Consider the following 19,998-nt stretch of genomic DNA (forward strand, 5'->3'; position numbering starts at 1 on the left):
CATCTGGCGGGCTCTCTGAACGCCAGAGCAGACAAACTCAGCCGCCGGTGCATGATGGATCACGAATGGCGTCTGAACTCCGAAGTGGTGCAAGGCCTCTTTCAGCAGTGGGGAGAGCCTTGGTTAGATCTATTCGCCACCGAAGAGAACGCGCAATGTCAGCAGTTCTGCGCCTTGGAATTTCCAAGGCAGCACTCGCTCGGAGACGCTTTTCGTCGCAAGTGGAGTTGCGGTATGTTGTACGCCTTTCCGCCTATACCACTTCTGCCCAGAGTGCTGAAGATCAGGCGCGACCGGGCCCAAGTTATCTTAGTGGCTCCGGATTGGGCACGAAGGTTCTGGTATCCCGAGCTACTCAGTATGTCAATCGATCCCCCGATACGACTGCCTCTTCAGGAGGATCTTCTGTCGCAGCAGCAGGGGACGGTCCTCCACCCGAACCTGTCCAGCCTCCACCTCCATGCGTGGAGATTGAGCGGCGGCAGTTGATGCCATTTGACTTGCCTCCTGAAGTCTGTGATGTCTTTCTGGCAGCCAGGCGCCCCTCCACAAAGACGGTATACGCCTGCCGGTGGAACAAATTTGTGGCATGGTGCACAGCAAAGGCTGTGGATCCCCTTTCCACCCCTCTTTCTGAGGTTCTACTCTTTCTTCGGCCCAGCAGGGCTCTGTTTTGGGCACCTTAAAGGTTATCTTGCTGCAATCTCTGCCTTCTTACGGCTTCCTGATCAGCCTTCTCTTTTCAAGTCCCATGTTGTTTCCCGTTTTCTCAAAGGCATTACTCACATGTTCCCTCCTGTCCCCTTCGTAATGCCTCAGTGAGACTTGAATCTTGTTCTGACTTTTCTGATGTGCGCTCCTTTTTAGCCTCTTCACAATTGTCCCATTCGTCTTCTGACCCTGAAAACTGGTTTCCTGATAGCTATCACCTCGGCTAGACGGGTCAGTGAGCTACAGGCTATGTCATCTAAACCTACTTTTCTTTCTGTTCATCCGGACAAGGTTGTCCTCCGGCCTCGTCCTTCTTCTTTTCTATCGAAAGTGGTGACCCCCTTTCACATCGGGCAATCTGTCACGTTGCCCACCTTCTTTCCGCATCCTTCTAAAGAGGAAGAGATGCTCCACCGTCTGGACCCAAAACGGGCGCTGTCCTTTTTATTTGGACCGCACCAAACCGTTCCGGGTGGATGACCAACTTTTTGTTGGATACGTGGGAGCTAAGAAGGGAAAAGCGGTACACAAACGGACCATCTCACGGTGGGTCATGTTGTGTATTAAACTTTGTTACTCCTTGGCAAAAAAGGACCCTCCTGTTGGGTTGAGGGCCCATTCCACCCGGGCCACAGCGGCTACTACTGCCCTGGACCGGGGAGTTCCCTTGCGGGACATCTGTCAGGCGGCGACGTGGGCTTCACTGCACACGTTTGCAAAGCACTATTGCCTGGACAGCCAAGTCCGAAGAGACGGCTTCTTTGGCCGTGCTGTTCTCCAGGACTTTCTGGTGTGATCTTGGTTCGCAAACCCACCACCGGGGTTGGTATTGCTGGGGTATCTATTCTAAGGTGAGGAATCTAACTAACCTGTTTCTTTCAGATGAACAAGTTACTTACCTTCGGTAACTATGTATCTGTAAGAAACATTAGTTAGATTCCTCACCGACCCACCCATCCTCCCCGTTCTGCGAACTGACATCTAGGGTTAAGGTTATCCTTTTCAGGGCCCTAGATTTTTTGGCACCAGTGTTGGTCTCTTGCATGGCTCTGCATTCCTGGCGCGGAAAGCTATGTACAAGAACTGACGTCAGCGCGCGAGGGCGGCGTCTAAGTACTCCGACGTCATTCCGGCGCACAACGCCGACGACGGACGCGGAGCCGCAGACTATGCCTAGCGACGCGCAAGGGGTATTGCTGACGAAAAATCTTTCCGGATCCAGCCTGACGCCTGGGGATATTCTAAGGTGAGGAATCTAACTAACTTATGTTTCTTACAGATACATCGTTACCGAAGGTAAGTAACTTGTTCTTCTGATATGTAAACAGCCCTAACCCTCAAACCTAGTCACTTACTAATTCCTTTTAGTAACCCTTTCCAAACACTGTGCCTAGCCTTCACAGTCTGTTACCCTGTGCCTCAGTTGAATATTATGTGCTACCTTTCATTTTAATTCTTACTCCGACCTCATCACAAACCTTAAACCTTTTGTTAACCTAACCATAGTCCTTCCTGTTCCCAACTGTAACCTTATCCCAAACTTCAAATGCACACACAAACCAATCATTATATCTACACAGTGTTTGTACCCTAACCAAGAATTTGCCCCTAACCATAATGTACATCCTTAACTTTCCCTAGGTAGTTCTGAACAAAAAATGTTTAGTTCCTGAGAAAGAGGTAGTGAAAAAGTCACAGTTGGAGAAATGCTCTTCTGTGTTCTGCAGTACAGGGGAAAAAGGCACTTAGTCCTGCAGCAGAACCCTAATTTCATGAACTTTTCAGTCTTTCGTGATAGACTGCACACACTTCCACAGAACACCATATGATTAACAACACTTTCCCAAAACTGAATTATTTGGAAATTTTGTGAGGCCTAACAATTTCATGAAACATGCAGAAAATCCATTGTGAGTGCTTCATTTTTCTGCAGGTGGGTTTGGCACATTTCGTGTAGTCTGAATGTTTTGCTCGGTACTAACCCTTACCGTTACTTTCACCGTGGCCCTTACTTTAAAGGCAAGTTTAACCCTCCACCTTGTTTTTTTAAATGGATTTTTTTTTTTACATTTTTGAGCATGCGTTTTTTGTAGAATGCCATTTTTCTAGTTTGCTGATTTTCTTGCTTGTACTTTTTTTGTAACCTGCAGGCTTGTAGTTTTTTTGTAACCTGCAGTTTTTCTAATGTGCGGTTTATCAAAACATTGGGTTTCTCACTTTTTTTTTTTTGAGATGTAGACCTACCACCACTGTAATAGAAATGTGGCTTTCAATGTATATTGTGAAGTGGGTCGTTTTCAGCATTCTCAATAGATGGTACGGCAGGGTATCCCTAACATTTGGACCAAAACGTATTTCTGAAAATCCATAAATATAATTTTTTTTCAAATTGATATTGATTATGGGTGACTACTTCCTTTTCTTGGCGATACCAGAATAACGTTTTGCTATTTTATGTTTATAGGAGGAGCCGAAGAAAGTCTGTTTTACCTACGACCTGTTCCTGAACTTGGAAGGAAACCCACCAGTCAACCACCTTCGCTGCGAGAAGCTCACATTCAACAACCCCACTAAGGAATTCAGACGGAAACTACTCAAGGCTGGAGGGGTGAGTTAATTGGAACAATTTTCCAGTTACTGAAGCCCAGACCGCTCCGTAGCATTTCTTCATATGTACATTCAATGCGCCCTGGACATTATCATCAGACTCACAGTTGGTTCCCTATTCACGTTTTAGGACAATCTTGCAAGGAGCTCAGCTTCTTCATTGTAATAAATGTTTCCGTTGTTGTTAGTCCTCAGTCTATGCCTGAAGTAAGTGTGCATTTCACACCATTAGATTTGATTGGTCTGAATACCCAGTTTTCAGAGATCCCTTTGAAAGGCTTGTATTTAGCAGTGGGTGTGATGTGTAAGACTGCCATACCTATTTTCCAAGGTAGCTGGATAGTTTCCATTGGACTTCACTTATTACTCATTTTAGTTGTAATTATCAGTATACGTTGGATGACTTGGATTGCACTTCCATATCTATAGCAGTGGAGAGTGAGTTGTTTGCCAATGATCTGAAGGGTAGTAGCTGAAGTTAGGGTAGCCTAGACAAAGTTGGTCGAAATGCAAAATTGTTTGACCGATTCACTTGCAGTCTTACTACAAAGAAACGGTTGAGGTAAGATTGGTGCAACCTAGTGTGAGGTTAGAGTAGTTTGTTACTGTGTGTAGATAACTTTGTATGAGCTAATGACACAATAGATCTGTCTTGGCAATATAACTTAGGTAGTAGTGGTAAAGTGTTATTACTTGATGGATTTAATAGTAGGAATAATTGACAGTTTTTTCTGTGAGATACGCTGTGTGGAACTCTGCCAATTTGCCGGCTTTACCCTCTGTAAAAAGACTGAGAAACTGTACGAATACGTGTAAGTTGTTTTAAATTTTCCTTCACTTAAGAGGACCCTTGGCAAAGTTTCTAGTATTTGATATTGTTAAGTCCCTAATTTGGGCCAATGACAGTGGCAACGCGCCTCCTTTCTTATGGGGTTCTGTTTCACTGTGTTATGTAGTGTATAATATTTGCATTTGAGTTCCCTCAAGGTTAAAGCTGTGCACCACTTTTACTGATTTCTTCTCTTCTCCAAATCATTCGATTATATGGATTGTCCCTGTGTGAAGCACTTTAATTGGGTGAAAGAAAGGTGCATTATGAGTCATGCTACTCTGTTGGATGCTGGTCTCCTCAGTCGCCGACCCTTTTTCATTTCTGATGATCAGCCTCTTTTATGTTGTCCTAGGTGATGGTAATGCCAGAAGGAGCTGAAACTGTATCAAGACCAAGCCCGGATTACCCAATGTTGCCCACTATCCCACTCTCTGCCTTCTCTGATCCAAAGAAGACCAAGCCATCCCACGGGTCAAAGGTGAGTTGAAATTGACTTGTATAAGGCTTTTACTGATTTATACAATGAAAGCTTTTTGATATCTCCTTTTTTTTCTACAGTGTATTTGCTATTTTCATGCATCCAATGCCAAAGGCAAAAAAGCCAGACTGCACTGTACATGGTTTTGACTGCAAGGCCATCTAAAAGTGACCTTGAGAACAAAAAGTATTTTGTGCAGGTGCACAGATTTACTACAGAGAAGTATTTGCAAAGTACTTGACCTTGTTTTTCTTGGATCCCTTAGTTGCAGCTAATGTATGCAAGGGTGGGTTTGACTATTTAACTTGAATCCATGTTTGGTACAGACCTAGTGTGTGTTTGAGTTGTCATTGTGTGCAGTCACCTTGAAGTTTTGTCCCACCCAGGCGGTCTTGCAAACTTCCACAATACCCATGTGCATTGCAGGTATGAGAAAGAGTTGCAGGTGGTTTGAGTGTCTATTATCCAACCTGCAAGTAGTACCCTGTGCGGCTGCATATTATGGGTATTCATAGTTGGCGGTGTTCCAAAGGTGGACCTGGTCCTTGCAACTCTCCTGTTAGCGAGACTGTAATCAGAGACTTTGGGTTCAACAGAGTTGGGGAATGCTGCGGAGTGATCTGTGCTTGCATGGGTTTCTTTTTTTGTGTGTTTGTCGGTCAATCTGTAACCATTTGTATTTGGTCAGCCAGGCAACTAGCTTATTCATCAGATATTTTGCCAACAAACTGCTAAAAGTTAATTCGAGAAATTGTGTGGTTCTATTCACAGTAGTAAAAACTGCTAAGAGAAAATAGTTGCAATTTTCTACAAGTTTTCTAGGGCTCTGGCTCCAAAGTGACACCCATGAGCCAATAGAGAAGCTAGAGCACATAAATATGTAACCATGACAGAAAACCATATAGTGGTATACCTAACAGTTTTTACAAACATGGTTGGTGGACTCTTGAATGCATTGGAGGGAATGTGGAGCTATCCTATGCTATACATTTTGTTTTACAACCACTTAAACTGTTGCTTCAGCCAGAAGTGCTGAAGGGGAGAGGCCTATCCTGGAAGGGGGATGTCCACAGGGTAACAGGTGCCCTGGGTCTGCGATTCCAATGATGAGCTTTGAGCATGGATTTGTATGGCTTACCTGCATTAAATCGGTTCACAGGGGATGAATACCCTCAAGGAGCAGGTTTTTCAGCGACAAATGCATGATCATTTATATAGTGCGGGACACAGAGAAAATTGTCTGATGCTAGTCTCTTCCATGCCTGAAGCGCCACTACTGAATTTTAAGAAATAATCCAGTAATTGAGAATTTTCTTAAGTGGGAAATGGTTCTAATTGCACACTATTATAAAGGGGAGGATTGGAGATCTGGGTTGTAATCGGGTAGAATGTTTCCGATGGTTAGTACGTATTGGCCAGTCCCTCACAAATCAAGTTTGAATTAATGCTAAGGACACACAAAAACTAGATAAGCCAATTATTTGGTCACTTAACTAATATTTTAGGTGCATTTTTCATTTTAGCTGCGAAAAAGCAAGTGTACTCTTTACAGGGCCCGTGGTAAGCGTCTGTAGCCAATTTGGTGTTTTAGCTTTAATATAGCCAGGTTAGGAACTACAAAAGATGTATCATCAGTTGTTCATATGGTTTAACAAGCCAGATGAGTGTGATTGGGAGTCAAACAATACTGCAAAGCTGCATCATATTAAGTAGATTTGACAGATTGGAGGCTCAAAAGAAACCCATTCAGGCAGATTTGTTGGCACTTTTCTTCGACACACTTGAGCAATCTTGGCCAGTCTCTGGTGGTCTAAGCAATAAACCATTTCTATAATTGGAATAAAGTGCACTAGGTTAGTCTGGCTAAAAGCTGTCCTCCAAAATCCATACTGATTTGCCAGTCTATCCAGGTAACTGCGCTAAGATGTTCAGAATCTTTTGATTCTTTTATTAATGTGCTTATGAACAGGTATTAATTTGTAAAACAAGTGTCAGGCCAAACGTTTTATAAAAAGCCCACCGGCACCACTGCCAAATGTGGGTATGGTGAATGCCAAGGCAGGTTAGTTTCTATTTTCTCTCATGCCTCTTTCATTCACTAATGTACTATCCCTGCCCCTTTATTGCACTTTCATCCATTCTCTCCCAATTTATCACTATTTTTACATAATTCTATTTCCCTGTTTTTTGCTTTTCTCACACTTGCACGTGGTCAGATTGCCTTAGAAAAATAAGTCCCATTCTCCACAACAGAGTGCCGATGAATCCCACATGCACCACCTGCTCAAATTAAGCACTGCTTAATAATGAGTGTTCAATGTTTGATCATGAATTTGTACTTTTTTCATGCTACATAGTTGAACACCTCCTGTAATTCACTTGTTTTTTAAAGTATATTTTGTGCTAAAAATAAACATGATGAAAAATAGACACTTAAAAAAAAAAACAAGTGTGTTAAAACACAAGTGTCTTGATGTTGATTTTTTTATCTTAATAAAGCAAAACCTGGAAATTAAAAAAGAGAAATTAAAACTTGCAAAAACTGTTTACAAACCTAATTTCCAATGTAAAAGTGTACATTCATGAAGACCTCTTTTGAAAATGAAATGAATCGAATTTGGGAAATTGATGTTTGATCAGGGTTGTACAACAGCAGATTGTGCAGTTTTGTTGATCAGTAACCATAGATGGTGGTTAAAAGCAAGATGCTGCATAAGTTCACCTTTTGACAAATGTTTTTTATTATTACCTGACAGTGGTGTTCTTTCCAATGTATTATTTAGGATGTAAAACAAGAGAGTGTCAAAGTGTCTAAGCCCCATAAAGTAACGAAGGAACACCGAGAGAGACCACGGAAAGACTCAGAGAGCAAAAGCTTCTCCAAAGAGCCTGAGCGGGAACAAAGCAAACCCTCAAAGGACTCGTCTCGAAAACCAGTAGAAAACAGACCTCCCAAGGAGGAGAAAGCCCCTCCTAAAGCTGCGTTCAAGGAACCCAAACTTTCCCTGAAGGAGCCCAAGTTGGAAAACCTGTCTCCCAAGGGTGGGCCACCTCCTCCACAAGAGTCCAAGTCTTCCAGCAAGAGGCCTCTCAACGTAGAATCGCCAAAGCCTAGCATAAAAAAATTGAAAAAGAGCAGCTCCAAAGGAGTGAAAACTTTCTCAGCCACCTCCCCACGCACTGCTTCATCGTCCTATCCTGAGAAAAAGCCTCCCAAGGAGAAAGTGATCCCAAAAATAGAAAAGATCAAACCCGAAAGCGAAGTTGAGATCAAGAAACCTGTGGAGGAATCCAACTCTGAGGACGAGGCCTCTTCCAAGTCTGAGGTAAGAGTGTGTGACTCCAGCAGTAAAGGTACGTTGGAAGTTATTCCAGCACAATGCCTGCTTTTATTACTTCTTTTGTCATTCTGTGGTTTCTGTAGCAGTTGTAGTCATATGCTAAGCTGCCAGTATACAACGATACCTCTATTCTAATTGGCTGAGATGTATTCTGGCTGTACAACAGATAGTTAATTTTTATTAGGGAACGGTCACCTACTGACTTTGTGACTGGTTTTTATCTAGTTAAGTTGTGAGATGCTTGGCGGTAACTAAATTTAAAAAAAGTTCACATTTGGGCTTTTTTAGTTTCTTTTAGAAAACTCTTCCTTGTTGGAAAAAGCCTAAACATTTAAATAGTTTTTGTGGACTTATGCCTCTTAATCTGTATTAGATATCCCATTGTCAATTAGAAATCTAGCTGATCATTTCTCGTGCATTTCCAAGCCCTGCAATTGGCCTGTCCCTTTGCTCCTATCTTAATGTCAGTAGCAAACACCTGGCTAATATTTCTAGAGTTCTTTTTAAGTCCTTTTTTGGTTTTGTTAATAGCGTTTTGCTCAAGTTACAAGCATCTTTTCTTTGTGGGTAACTCACCAGGTAGGTATGTGTCATTTAAAATGTTATTGGGGAAGTTCAACAAATTATTTGATCATATTTTGCCTCCTTAGATCACACTAAAGTTAGCTTTTTAAATCTAGTTTCCTTTCTTTTTAAACGCTCACATCTGCTTCAGTTTGCATTGTAAAGGTTGTCGAAGCTGAATGGTGATGGTTACATCTATCTCTATCGCATCAAGGCATGAGTGGTAGCTTGAAATACAGGTTCGGTTTATCCCAAGTTCTTTACATCCTATTCCTTCATTGAGTCAGAAGCGGATTCTATGCAGCAAAACATAAGGGGTTTCTGAATCTGTTCTCGGAGCATGTTTGCACTGTAGATGCTCCACTTCATGATCTGCCTTCCACAGTTCCATTCCAAGAGCTTTTGGGGTTAATTCCACTCTAAAACATGTAAAATTCCATATAGTATAATTTTTGTAAAATTCCATACAGTATAATTTTGACAGCTTTCTGTTACCCAAGCCATCTCATTTTATCTAGAAGGCTTTGTGATGTATCTTGGTTTGCCCTGCCTGTCACCACACTTCTCACCCAAACCTGAGATGATAGAGAATGTTCACTTGGTTTATTATAAGGTGCCCCTTGAGGATTTTAATGTTTTTCATCTGTCCTATGATTAGTACTGCAGACCTACAATTGCCCCCTTTCTACTACCCAGTGGTTTCTATGCTGCTTTATCCAGTTGACTTTCAGTGCAGTCGTTCTGGCATGGATTTGTCAGTTCCATTGCCGGCAACAAACTGAGTTCGTTGCTAGAAAAGAGAGGTGAGGACTTGCGCATGGGTAGGTTAAAGCAAGAGTTTCAAACATTAGTTAAGTCTTCTAATGACACTTAGTAAAGCGAGCTCTCCCAGGGAGATGAAGCATCTCACCTAGAAGAGTTCTGATGACATTTAGTAAAGAACTCTCCCAGGGAGAGTAACCTAGACGCATCTCACCTAGAAGTTACTATAGCCTTCTAGCCCGTCGTAGCTGGCTATACCGGCCATTAAAGGCCCGTGCCGAAGGCGAGGCCCTTTAACAAGGGAGCAGGACTTTAATGGCCCGTATAGCCCAGCTACAAAGGGCTATAAGGCTATTAGAACATTCTACCACTGGAGGGCAGAATGTTCTAACAAATGAAACAAAGGCTCCTCGGAGCAACAGCTGTGAACAAAAGTAACATTGGAATGTTGCTCTGCTGGCTTTTACTGGCCCGTAGAAGCTCGGAGCACTCCATTGTATCCAATGGAGTGCTCCACATTCCAATGTTCTAATGTAGCCTTATAGCCCGCCGTAGCGGGCTATACCGGCCATTAAAGGCCCTCTCCATCGTTTCAGCTCGGGTCTTTAACAAGGGAGCAGGACTCCCAACGCAGCGGAGAACGTCTCCTATGATAGTCAGTGGCAAGTTTGTACGATTCTTCAGTGCGTAAGTTTTCCTAGACCTCATTGTCTTAATCTTTGCTGCCACCTTGTGGCTTTCTATAGTGTTTTCATGCAGGAAACCGTTTCATAAAAAGAACATTCGGCCTCTAATAACATTACATGACGTTCAAAAACAGATGTCATTGTTTCCTAACTAATTGGTACTCATTTACCAACCTTGGCATGATGAAAGGATAAGTTAACCCAATGGGGTTCAAACCTGTTAGCATGCAGTCGAAGAAATTCTCTTTATTGTATGTGTTACCCTCCTTCCATCCTTTTTGTAAAGCGCTCTGATATCCTTCGGGATCTTATTTGCGCTATATAAAACTTTATAAATAAATAAAATGTCTGTATTTTATCTTCTGAGCCAGTTTACCTAGCAGTATTATTTAAGCGGTGTTTAGACACTTGGGGCCCCTGTACCTCAGTGTTCTGAATCTACTGTGGTATGATCATTGTTTATCATCACTTTTCAGATTAAAGAGTAGAGTCAATGGAATAGCGATATCGCCTCTCATTTTAGGACTGAATTTAGATGGATGGTAGATTATTTCAGTGTAGACCCTACAACATGCTGCAGTCATCTCCTTCCCTCACAGGCTCACTGTGATGCTCTAACCACTCTTTTGTAGAACTAACCAAGTTGTGCACAGGTTCTAATGACCTATGGAAAAAAATATGGATGCCAGCTGACACCTGCCCACAAACCACCTTTCGAGCAAATACCATCTATCAAACATGTTGATTTGCAATTTATCCGTTGCTGCAGATAAACTGCTAGGAGGTTAAATGCTCGCATGTTAAACCTTTTCAAAATGGCCTGGATCCAAATGACCCTGCAAACTACAGGCCTAAACTGATGCTATTTGGCCAAACTGATGGAAAATTCCATCTACATCCCTGTGTGTCAATGCATGGACACATAATCCTTTCAGGTGCACAGGCTAGCTTCTGCTTTTACAGAGGTACATTATCTATCCCATGCACTGCAGTGTACAAACTAAGAACTTCAGTTGATGCTAATGGAGCAGCCGCCTTGATCCCACAACAGCTTTTTGCCACTTAGTTTGGTCTGTGACCCAACTTCTGAACATACTGAAGAATTCAAGCGTCAAAGGAAAAGCTTGGACTCGGTGAGCTCCTTCCTGTCAAGCCAGAGCCACACCATCTCTGTACAACGTTTACCTCTAAAGTCTACCGCTTAGATACTGACCTCCCCAGGGCTCAGCCATCTTCTTTTCAACATGCACTCTGCCCCTTTGCGTAGACAGATCAAATCCTTTGGCCTGAACTCTTACAGTATTGTCAGTGATACACAGATTATCCTCTGCTTAAAGATTCATGGTGATGCCATGGCTACCGGATTAACACCATGTCTGACGGTGGTGAAAGACTAGATGGCCAAACATCCCTAGAGAAACTTCAGCAAAATTGAAATCCTAAGATGGGGAAATGTGTCGCTCGTACAGAAGTGCCCGGCCTGTTGTGCAGACCTAGGAGAAGTGGTACCCTGCCACCAAGGAACAAAAAGCCTAGGAGTCATTGTGCATGCAGCCATTACTGAAAATGGACACTGCATGCAGCCATTACTGAAAATGGACACGGCAGGGAAATCCACAACAATCATGAATGTGCTGTTAGGGTTTTCTGATACCTAGACTGACTTCAAGATTTCAGGCCAAAGTATCAGTTGGATTCGCTCACCTGTACTTGGCAAATGGGCTTTACCTAGGAGCCTACATACCTCTCCTAAAAAACACATTTATAGTGGGTACCAACCACTGTGGCCAAGATACTTTAACACTTAAAACCCTGCGCCGCATCAGCCATGCTCTTGTGACTTCGCACTTATTCCTTGTGTCGTACTGAATTGTGTTCAGTGCAGTGATATTAATGCATATCAAGATCTGTATGGATTAGGACCGACATTTCTGTATCAAAAATTTGAGACTCAGATCCCCAATCAAGGCCTCTGTTATTTTTATCCTACAGTTGAAAGTACCATTTTCCAGCAAAACCTTACTCTGAGGACGTTCTTTCTCAGTCCAGGCCAGTAAGGAGTGGAGCCCACTCCCATCCCAAATACATAAAGTAGTAAAAAGCATCTTGAAGTAAGGATGACAAACGTTTCTTTTAATTTCTTGTCCCTAAGAAAAAAATCAGAATAAACGAGCACAACCCCGAGAGTAGCCAGCTTCAGTGTAAAACATGATGCCACAGCACACCGAATTGACCTCGGAATGGCTGGTAAATGAAGGGGACATGAATTGCAATCTATTTCTGACATACCCTTTAAACACAGGCATTGATCAGAGCAGCTGTAAGTTTGTCACAACACAAACACACTAGATGCCAGCACCTCATGAACCTTGGTAAACTAACTTCGAGGTCATCCTTCAATCACTAACTTCTGCGACCAAACATGCAGGTTCCTTCCGCCTGTAGTCGATCTGTGCAGAATGCCACAATACCACAGAGGTAGTGCACGATAGACACATGCCTGGTAACAAAACCATACACAGCACTACTGCAGGTTGTGATGCTCTACCCCGGCTTCTGTTTGCACTCCTTGTGCTCCTCGTTCTGTATGCTTCTCCAACACCATGGATGTGCATGCCTCATAAAGCTATTTTCAGATGTCCCTTACTGATTGCCCTGCTCTTTGTTGTATATCATGCTGGCACATTTACTTCTCTGGTGGTGTTTTGCCATATGGACACTACTGCAGTGATCTGCTCCCATTTGTAAGTTGAGCTGGTCAACTTGAGCGTGTAGTTTGTAGTTTTTCTGTTTTTGAATTCTGATTACACGGAGATGACATTTTTCTTTTTAACCTTTTGTTTTTGTTGGCGGGGAAGTCTGTCAGGTCCAGTCCTTCCAACTCCAGCTCCAGTTCAGACTCTAGCTCCGATTCGGATTTTGAGCCATCATCCCACACCCACACCCAAGGTAGGTCACTTTTTAATTACTATGACCACTCATTTCACCATTGTGAAATTGTGCAGTCTGATATTTGTGAAAATGTCTTATGTAATTCCACATGATACACGTTGTGATCCTCCATAAATTCCTATACTGTAAAAGAAAATAAGAAAAGAACGCTACACATTAATTGGATTTGAAAACATTAACTGTAAACACAAATACTGGTGTTTTTTGACAGAAACTAACAAATCACCACAGTCGTTTACCTGCAATGCAAGGGACCAAATCTTGCGTAGCATAAAGCACGCTTCTGGATGTCTGCGTGCTGATTAACAGGCCCATCTTTCCCCATGTATCTGATGGGGGTTGTGTGCACACTGCACACACTTCCTTATTTAAGCAAAATTCTCAACTGGCTAAAATCCAGTAGTATCAAGACAACTCTTGATCAGCCTGAATGTTTGAGTCTGCAATAGATTATAAATAGAGTTGATGTCCTCTATAAGTTGTTCTCTGAGTGTCTCTAAATTACAGTACTGGCTGCTCAGCTAGCAGCATTGTTGAAAGGCTTTGACGTTTGAGCTTTTGAACCTTTCTCTGTTGGAACTTGTGGACTGTGTAACAAAGTTTTTATTTTTGTTGTTGCCAGTGGAGTAGATCATGGGTCCGTTCTTTCTCGATAAAGCATGAGTGGAGTTGATCATGGATCCATTCTTTCTAGATGAAGCATGAGTGGGTACATCATGGATCCCTTCTCTCTAGATGAAGCATGAGTGGGTAGATCATGGATCCGTTCTCTAGTTGAAGCATGAATGTAGATCATGGGTCTGTTCTCTCTAGATGAAGCATGAGTGGAGTAGATCATGGATGGATCCATTCTCTCTAAATCAAGCATGAGTGAGTAGATCATGGGTCCGTTCTCCCTAGATGAAGCATGAGTGGAATGGATCATGGATCTGTTTTCTCTAGATGAAGCATGAGTAGAGTAGATCATGGATTTGTTTTCTAGGTGAAGCATGAGTGGGTAGATCATGGATCTGTTCTCTAGATGAAGCATGAGTGGAGTAGATCATGGGTCCCTTCTCTCTAGATGAAGCATGAGTGGGTAGATCATGGATCCCTTCTCTGTAGATGAAGTGGGAGTGGTGTACATCAGGGATCCCTTCTCTCTAGATGAAGATTACCGTGTTAATTCTGGTGACGGTTCCCAAATGTCTGAGGGGCAGAGGAAGTGTACATTTAAGAGGCCAAGAGGGATGTATCGGGGGATTCAGGTGGGCGAGCTGCGGCACCAAATAGCACTGTATGCGGACGACCTCCTTCTATTAAATAATGCGGAAGATGATCTGCTGGGAGCAAAGACTATGATGGAGCGCTTTGGCTCTCTGTCGGTGGCTACGAGTGAACTGGCTGAAGTCCAGACTGTACCCTTTGATGAGGGATGCACGCCCCCCCCCCCCCCCCTGAACTTGGGAGATCTGTGCTGGGAACCCCGCTGCTTCCGTTATTTGGGAGTATACATCTTCCATTCTATGGAGGACGTGAAGGAAGGCAATGTAGGAAGGGCGTTGCGCTCGTTGAAAGACACTATGGCTTTCTGGGGTAGACTTCCCCTGTCGGTGATGGGCCGCATCTCACTGCTTAAAATGGTGGCTCTTCCTCGGCTGCTATACTTCTTTGTAACTCTCCCGATCTGGATATCAGCGGGCTGGTTCTGAGAACTGGACTCTTGCTTGTCTGCTTTCATATGGGGATCGGGACGTAGACGGGTAGCCCTCAATACGTTAAAGTGGCCCAGGCTGGAGGTAGGCATGGCGGTGCCCGACATGGAGGCCTACTACCTAGCAGGACAACTGCAGAAGTTCACGCAGTGGGTGGCGGGTAGCAGGGAGCCGGACAGGGGGGTGCCACCTTTGGCCCCAGACGGGGCCAATATGTTTCGAACACTACTAAGGACGGCCAGGCCACAACAGATCCGCAGCAATGAGCATAGAGTTATAAATCGCGGTTGGGGTAGATGCCGGCAGAAAACCGGAACTAAGCTCCCATATTCGCCGGAAATGGGGCTTTCAATGTTAGAAGCCCTTCCCCATGGAGGACAGTGGCGGGGTTTGGACGATTGGGTTCAAGCGGGAGCGACGAAGGTTGGGGATCTTTTTCAGACGGGGTGCTTCTCTCCTTTGAGGACTTCATTGCTGACTGGAACATACCACAGGGGCCTTTCCTACTATATGGGGCGGTCACAGGAGCGATGAGATGACCTTGGGGAACAGGGGCGACCGAACCACCGCGACATACCACCTGCGAATACATAAGCTTGGCGGGTGGGACCATCAAGGCCATGGCGTGCCTGTACAGAGCCATAGGGCGAGACTCCATACAACCACTGGACAGACTAAAACACAAATGGGGTGACGACATTGACAGGCCACTAGATGACAAGGACTGGGACAATATCTTGAAACGAACCACCAGAGTATCTCAAAATGCCCGGTTTAGCCTGATAAGTTTTTATATACTTCACCAAGCCTATCTAACCCCTGAACGTATCAACTGCTACTTTGACGGTGCGGAAGCTCGCTGCCCGAGATGTCAAGCGCAGGGGGCGACTTTTATTCATATGGTGTGGAGCTGTGCCTCCTTAATGCAATACTGACAGGAGGTCACGCAGGTGACAGCGAGGGTGACGGAGAGGGTGATCCCTTGTACATGTACTGCTCCACTTGTTCCCACACACTGCCAAAACCAAGACCACAGCTAGGTTTCAGGATCTGGCATTTATCCTGGCGAATCTAGAAATAACTAATAGCTGGAAGAAATCAGAGGGCCCCAACATAAACAGATGGAAACGGGAGCTGTTGAAATGTGCGGGCAGGGTCCTGCTAAGGAATGCACAGCGTGGAGTGGGAAAGTTGGAATGGGCTCAGGCGGGTGAGGGGCTGTTGGCGGACCTAACCAGGGATGGCGAGGCGTCGGGGGGCTTCTACCCCAGAGAGACCCCCACAGGTAGAGAACCCCCGAGGACCAGACTAGGACAGACCAACCCAGCAGAGCCAGAGAGATGAGTGCATTGCATGGCACTGACACACACCAGAGAGGATGAGATTGCACTAGACGGCCCCGGCGTGGCCCCATCATACACACCCAGAGCGCAAAAGAGTCTACTAACTGAGTTCAATAGTAGTAGAGGGGAGACAGCAGTGTGGGGGTGGGTGGGGGGGGGGACCAGTTACATGTTGGGGAGGGGGGGATGCTATCGAATGTGTATCGGTCCGATATCAGTTTGTGATGTGAATGTTACAACCTACACTCGCAGAGGGGACAAAGATAGGGCAACAACGGATATATTCGCCCAGGCGTGTACTGTTATGTTGTATACTGATATCCTGAAAAAAGATTTGTGATTTGACATGTAAAAGGCAATAAAACTTGTTTACAAAAAACATAATAGGCCAAGAGGGATCTCAAGGCATCTATCTGGTGACCAAAGTTCTTCGAACAAAAATAAGCTGCAAACATGCGCTCCCAGTATAACATGGCATGGGGTTTTCAGAGCATATGAATCTATAGCACTGCGAACAGCTGGTTACTGGAAAAGTAACTTTTTCCTTCCTGAGCCCACATTAAGATGTAAGCTACCAAGAGAGGGACAGGTTTAAGTTGCACACATTTAAGAGTCATCAGTGGGAACTTTGACTTTGAATAAGGGAATGAAGGTATGCTCTGCGAATTTCCAGCCATGCAATCTAGATCATGTAGTTCTCCAGTATTGGGGTGTCTTTCATAGATTCACATGCTTGAATATACCCCGTCGTCGAAGTGGGAGTCCCACGATATATAAAAAGCAATAAGTGTCATGTATATACATACATAACCACATAATAGCATATACATATCCAAATAAACTTTATATATATATAATTCAAAATAACATATCAAGTGAAAATACTATAGGATAGTATTGATACATAGGAAAGCATTGAGAAAAAAGAATCACTTTACTGACATGCTTGTCGTTTTATAGTCCAAACTCTAGCCAATCAGGCGCAAGCACCCTCTAGAACCTTCTCCTCAGAGGCTCAGGCCCTCAGATTTTCTACCGCACGTCGTGTGAAGGGAGTCTCCCTGAGCTCTGCTCAGTCTTTGGTCTGGTTTGAGTTTTTCTCATCATGTCTTCAAGTAAGAAGTCTCTTTTCCGTCCCTGTTCATCTTGTGGGAAGTTAAGACTTTTTTATGAGGACCCTCATGAAAAATCTATCTATTGTCTTTACCCTGACCATAAGGTGGCCAACTGTAAAATTTGTAGAACTTTCTCTCAAAAGACTTTGAAGGACAGGGAGGGTCGCCTATTATTGTGGCTTCAAAAACTGAAGGATACGGATAACCCCCTTTCTGAGGTGGAAAGTGTGGCCTCTGTTCGAACAGGAGTCTCCTCCAAGCGTAGTAGTGTTCAGGACTTGCCGTCTCCCTTTTTGAAAAAGAAGAGACTTCATCTTGAGGAAGTGTCTGCAGGCCAAGTCTCTGTTACTACGCCAGCGCCGCCAAGACCTAGCTCTCGGGCGTCTGACTCAGTCAGCGCATGTTTCTAGTCAAAAACGCGCAAAACCGTCTACAGGCCCGTCGACGGCCCCTCCGTCGACGAGATCTGCCACTTCATCAACCTCGTTGACGACGGTGACGAGCAGATTTCCTGCGTCGACGACGATTTCGTCGACGTCTTCACCGTCGACAGTGGTGTGTGTTTCCCTGAAGACTATTTCGTCGACGATTCCACTATCTTCTTCATCGAGGACTAGGAAGCTGGCGCTTCCGTCGACGTCTAAAGCTTCGTCGACGATGATAAAGAAGAAGTAGTAATCGCCGCCGACGCTCACAGCATCGTCCACGACGGCACCCTCGTCGACAGCGGCCTCGTCGACGGAGGTGTCAAATTTTGCAACTATGCCTTTGGTGCCAATGTCTACACCAGCGCCAGGGTCGGAGGACAACTCCTTGCTGCAGCGTCGCCGTGCTGTGCTGGACTCTGTCATGATGCCACCGGTCACTCGGCCACCTCATCAGCTATTCCCCTCGGTTGATGAGGAAGTTTCGGATTCTGATGACGATGTTCAGTCCTCTTTTCGAGATGCTCGTAGTCCTTCTGAGCTTCATATTAAATGCCAAGATTTCGAGGAGGATGACTATTCGCAGGACTATTACTGTCAGGAGCAGGAGCAACATCCCCCTGCACAAGTTCCTATGGCGCAGCTTCCTTTGTCACTCATCTCCAACCTTCAATTTATGTTGGAACATTACAATCGTCGCTTTCTGCCTTCCTCTCGTAGTTCTCCACGTGAGACGCCATCTGCCGTTCCGTCTACTCCTGTGTTTCCAACGATGCCGACACCATCCGCACCTGCATTGGTTCCCCCTGCAACAGATGAGGTTGTGGATAATCTGGATACGGAGGAGGGAGAGCTTCATGATGAAGACTCTATGGCGGACTGGGATGACTATCAAATCAATTCGCCCGCATCACCTCCAACATCGCCAGTGAACTCACCACCTGTCGACATAACAGGATTCCATCAACTGATGGAAAGGGCGGCTCAACGTTTTCACCTTCCCATGGTGGTTAGGGAGGAGGACTGCTTTCTGTACGACTTCAAGTCCCAGCCACAGAAACTGGTACGGGCCGTGCCCATTATAGACTTTATCTGGAACGAGGGCATTAAGCTAATGAAAACGCCTAGCTCCATCCCGGCAGTGCTCCCGCGACTGGAGAAGAAGTACAAGGCCCCGGACTCTTCTCCAGCTTGCTTAGTGTCTCAGCCTAAGCCAGACTCGGTGATCACCCAGGCGGCGCAACGTCGCTCCAAAAATCCATCGTCTTCGCTTTCGTCACCTCCGGATCGTGACGGCCGCCGCCTGGATGTCATTGGCAAAAAGTTTTCGACCATGGCTTCAACAGTCCGAGCAGCAAATTCTTTGGCAATCCCCAGTCGTTACGATCGACAAATGTGGTCGGTCATGGCAGCTTTGGTTAAGCTTATCCCGGAAGACTCTAGAGCGGACGCTATAAAGATCCTGCAAGAGGGTGAGTGGGCATCCTCCGAAATCATCGACTGCTCCGTCGACATTGCCTCCACGGGTTTTCGTCAATTGGCTGGAGCGGCTGTTTTAAGACGACAGGGTTGGCTTCGTTCCACCTCGTTCCGTCAGGAGGTCCAGGCCAAGATTCTGCACATGCCGTATGACGGAGAATCTTTGTTCGGCCAGCATGTGGAGGACGCTTTGCAAGCCATCAAGAAGGACACAGACGGCTCGCTCCCTCGGCACTCTCCAGTTCCGGAAGCAGCCCTTTCGGGGTGCGTGCGGCCGCGGCACCTCCTCTTCCTTTCGTGGGTGTTCTTCCCAGTACCGCTCCTACAACCAAGGACAACAACGTTATTCCTCACAGCCGCAGCAGTCTTACAGGCAGCAGTCTGGCAAATCTTATAGAGGAAGATCCAATTACAGGGGAAACTCTTCCAAAAAACAATGACTGTGTACATCAAGGGTCCCCTCTTTCCAGTTTTTCCCTTTCTCCAGTTGGAGGACGAATCTCTCAGTTCTTTTCGAATTGGTCCTCAATCACTTCGGACCGCTGGGTTTTGGACATTATTTCAAGGGGCCATGCCCTAGAGTTTGTAAAGGTTCCCCCACACACCTCTCCATCCGGACCTCCTCCCGCTCACCTCAAAGAACTTTTCAGCCAAATCCAGATAATGCTAAAAAAAGGGGCCATCGAAGTGGTTCCGAAATCACAAAAGGGGTTGGGGTTCTATTCCCGTTTTTTCCTCATACTAAAGAAATCTGGGGAGTGGCGCCCCATCCTCGATCCCAGGTCTCAACAAATTTCTCAAGGACCAATCATTCCGCATGCTCACGCTGCAGGACATCCTTCAATTCTTCTCTCAGGCCGATTTCATGACGACAATCGACCTTCAGGATGCTTACTTCCATGTGCCCATAATTCCACGCCACAGGAAATACTTACGTTTTCGTGTAGGTCACAGGGATTTCCAATTCAAGGTCCTGCCCTTCGGCCTCCGCTCAGCTCCGCGGGTCTTC

At 45.0% G+C, this 19,998-nt stretch overlaps 1 protein-coding gene across 2 annotated transcripts in view; it reads left to right on the top strand.

Annotated features, from left to right (window-relative positions):
• MLLT1 (MLLT1 super elongation complex subunit) overlaps window positions 1-19,998 on the top strand; it is a 146,658-nt gene that overhangs the window by 96,621 nt on the left and 30,039 nt on the right. The window contains exons 4-7 of one of the 2 annotated variants that reach the window (XM_085638357.1): window positions 3,176-3,319; window positions 4,503-4,628; window positions 7,412-7,954; window positions 12,840-12,930. In XM_085638357.1, coding sequence (XP_085494483.1) covers window positions 3,176-3,319; window positions 4,503-4,628; window positions 7,412-7,954; window positions 12,840-12,930 — 904 coding nt within the window. Of the gene's footprint in view, window positions 1-3,175; window positions 3,320-4,502; window positions 4,629-7,411; window positions 7,955-12,829; window positions 12,931-19,998 lie in introns of both variants that reach the window. The other variant, XM_085638356.1, reaches the window with a different exon arrangement.

Source organism: Triturus cristatus, chromosome 12 (assembly GCF_964204655.1).
Source record: "Triturus cristatus chromosome 12, aTriCri1.1, whole genome shotgun sequence".
NCBI classification, from domain to species: domain Eukaryota; kingdom Metazoa; phylum Chordata; class Amphibia; order Caudata; family Salamandridae; genus Triturus; species Triturus cristatus.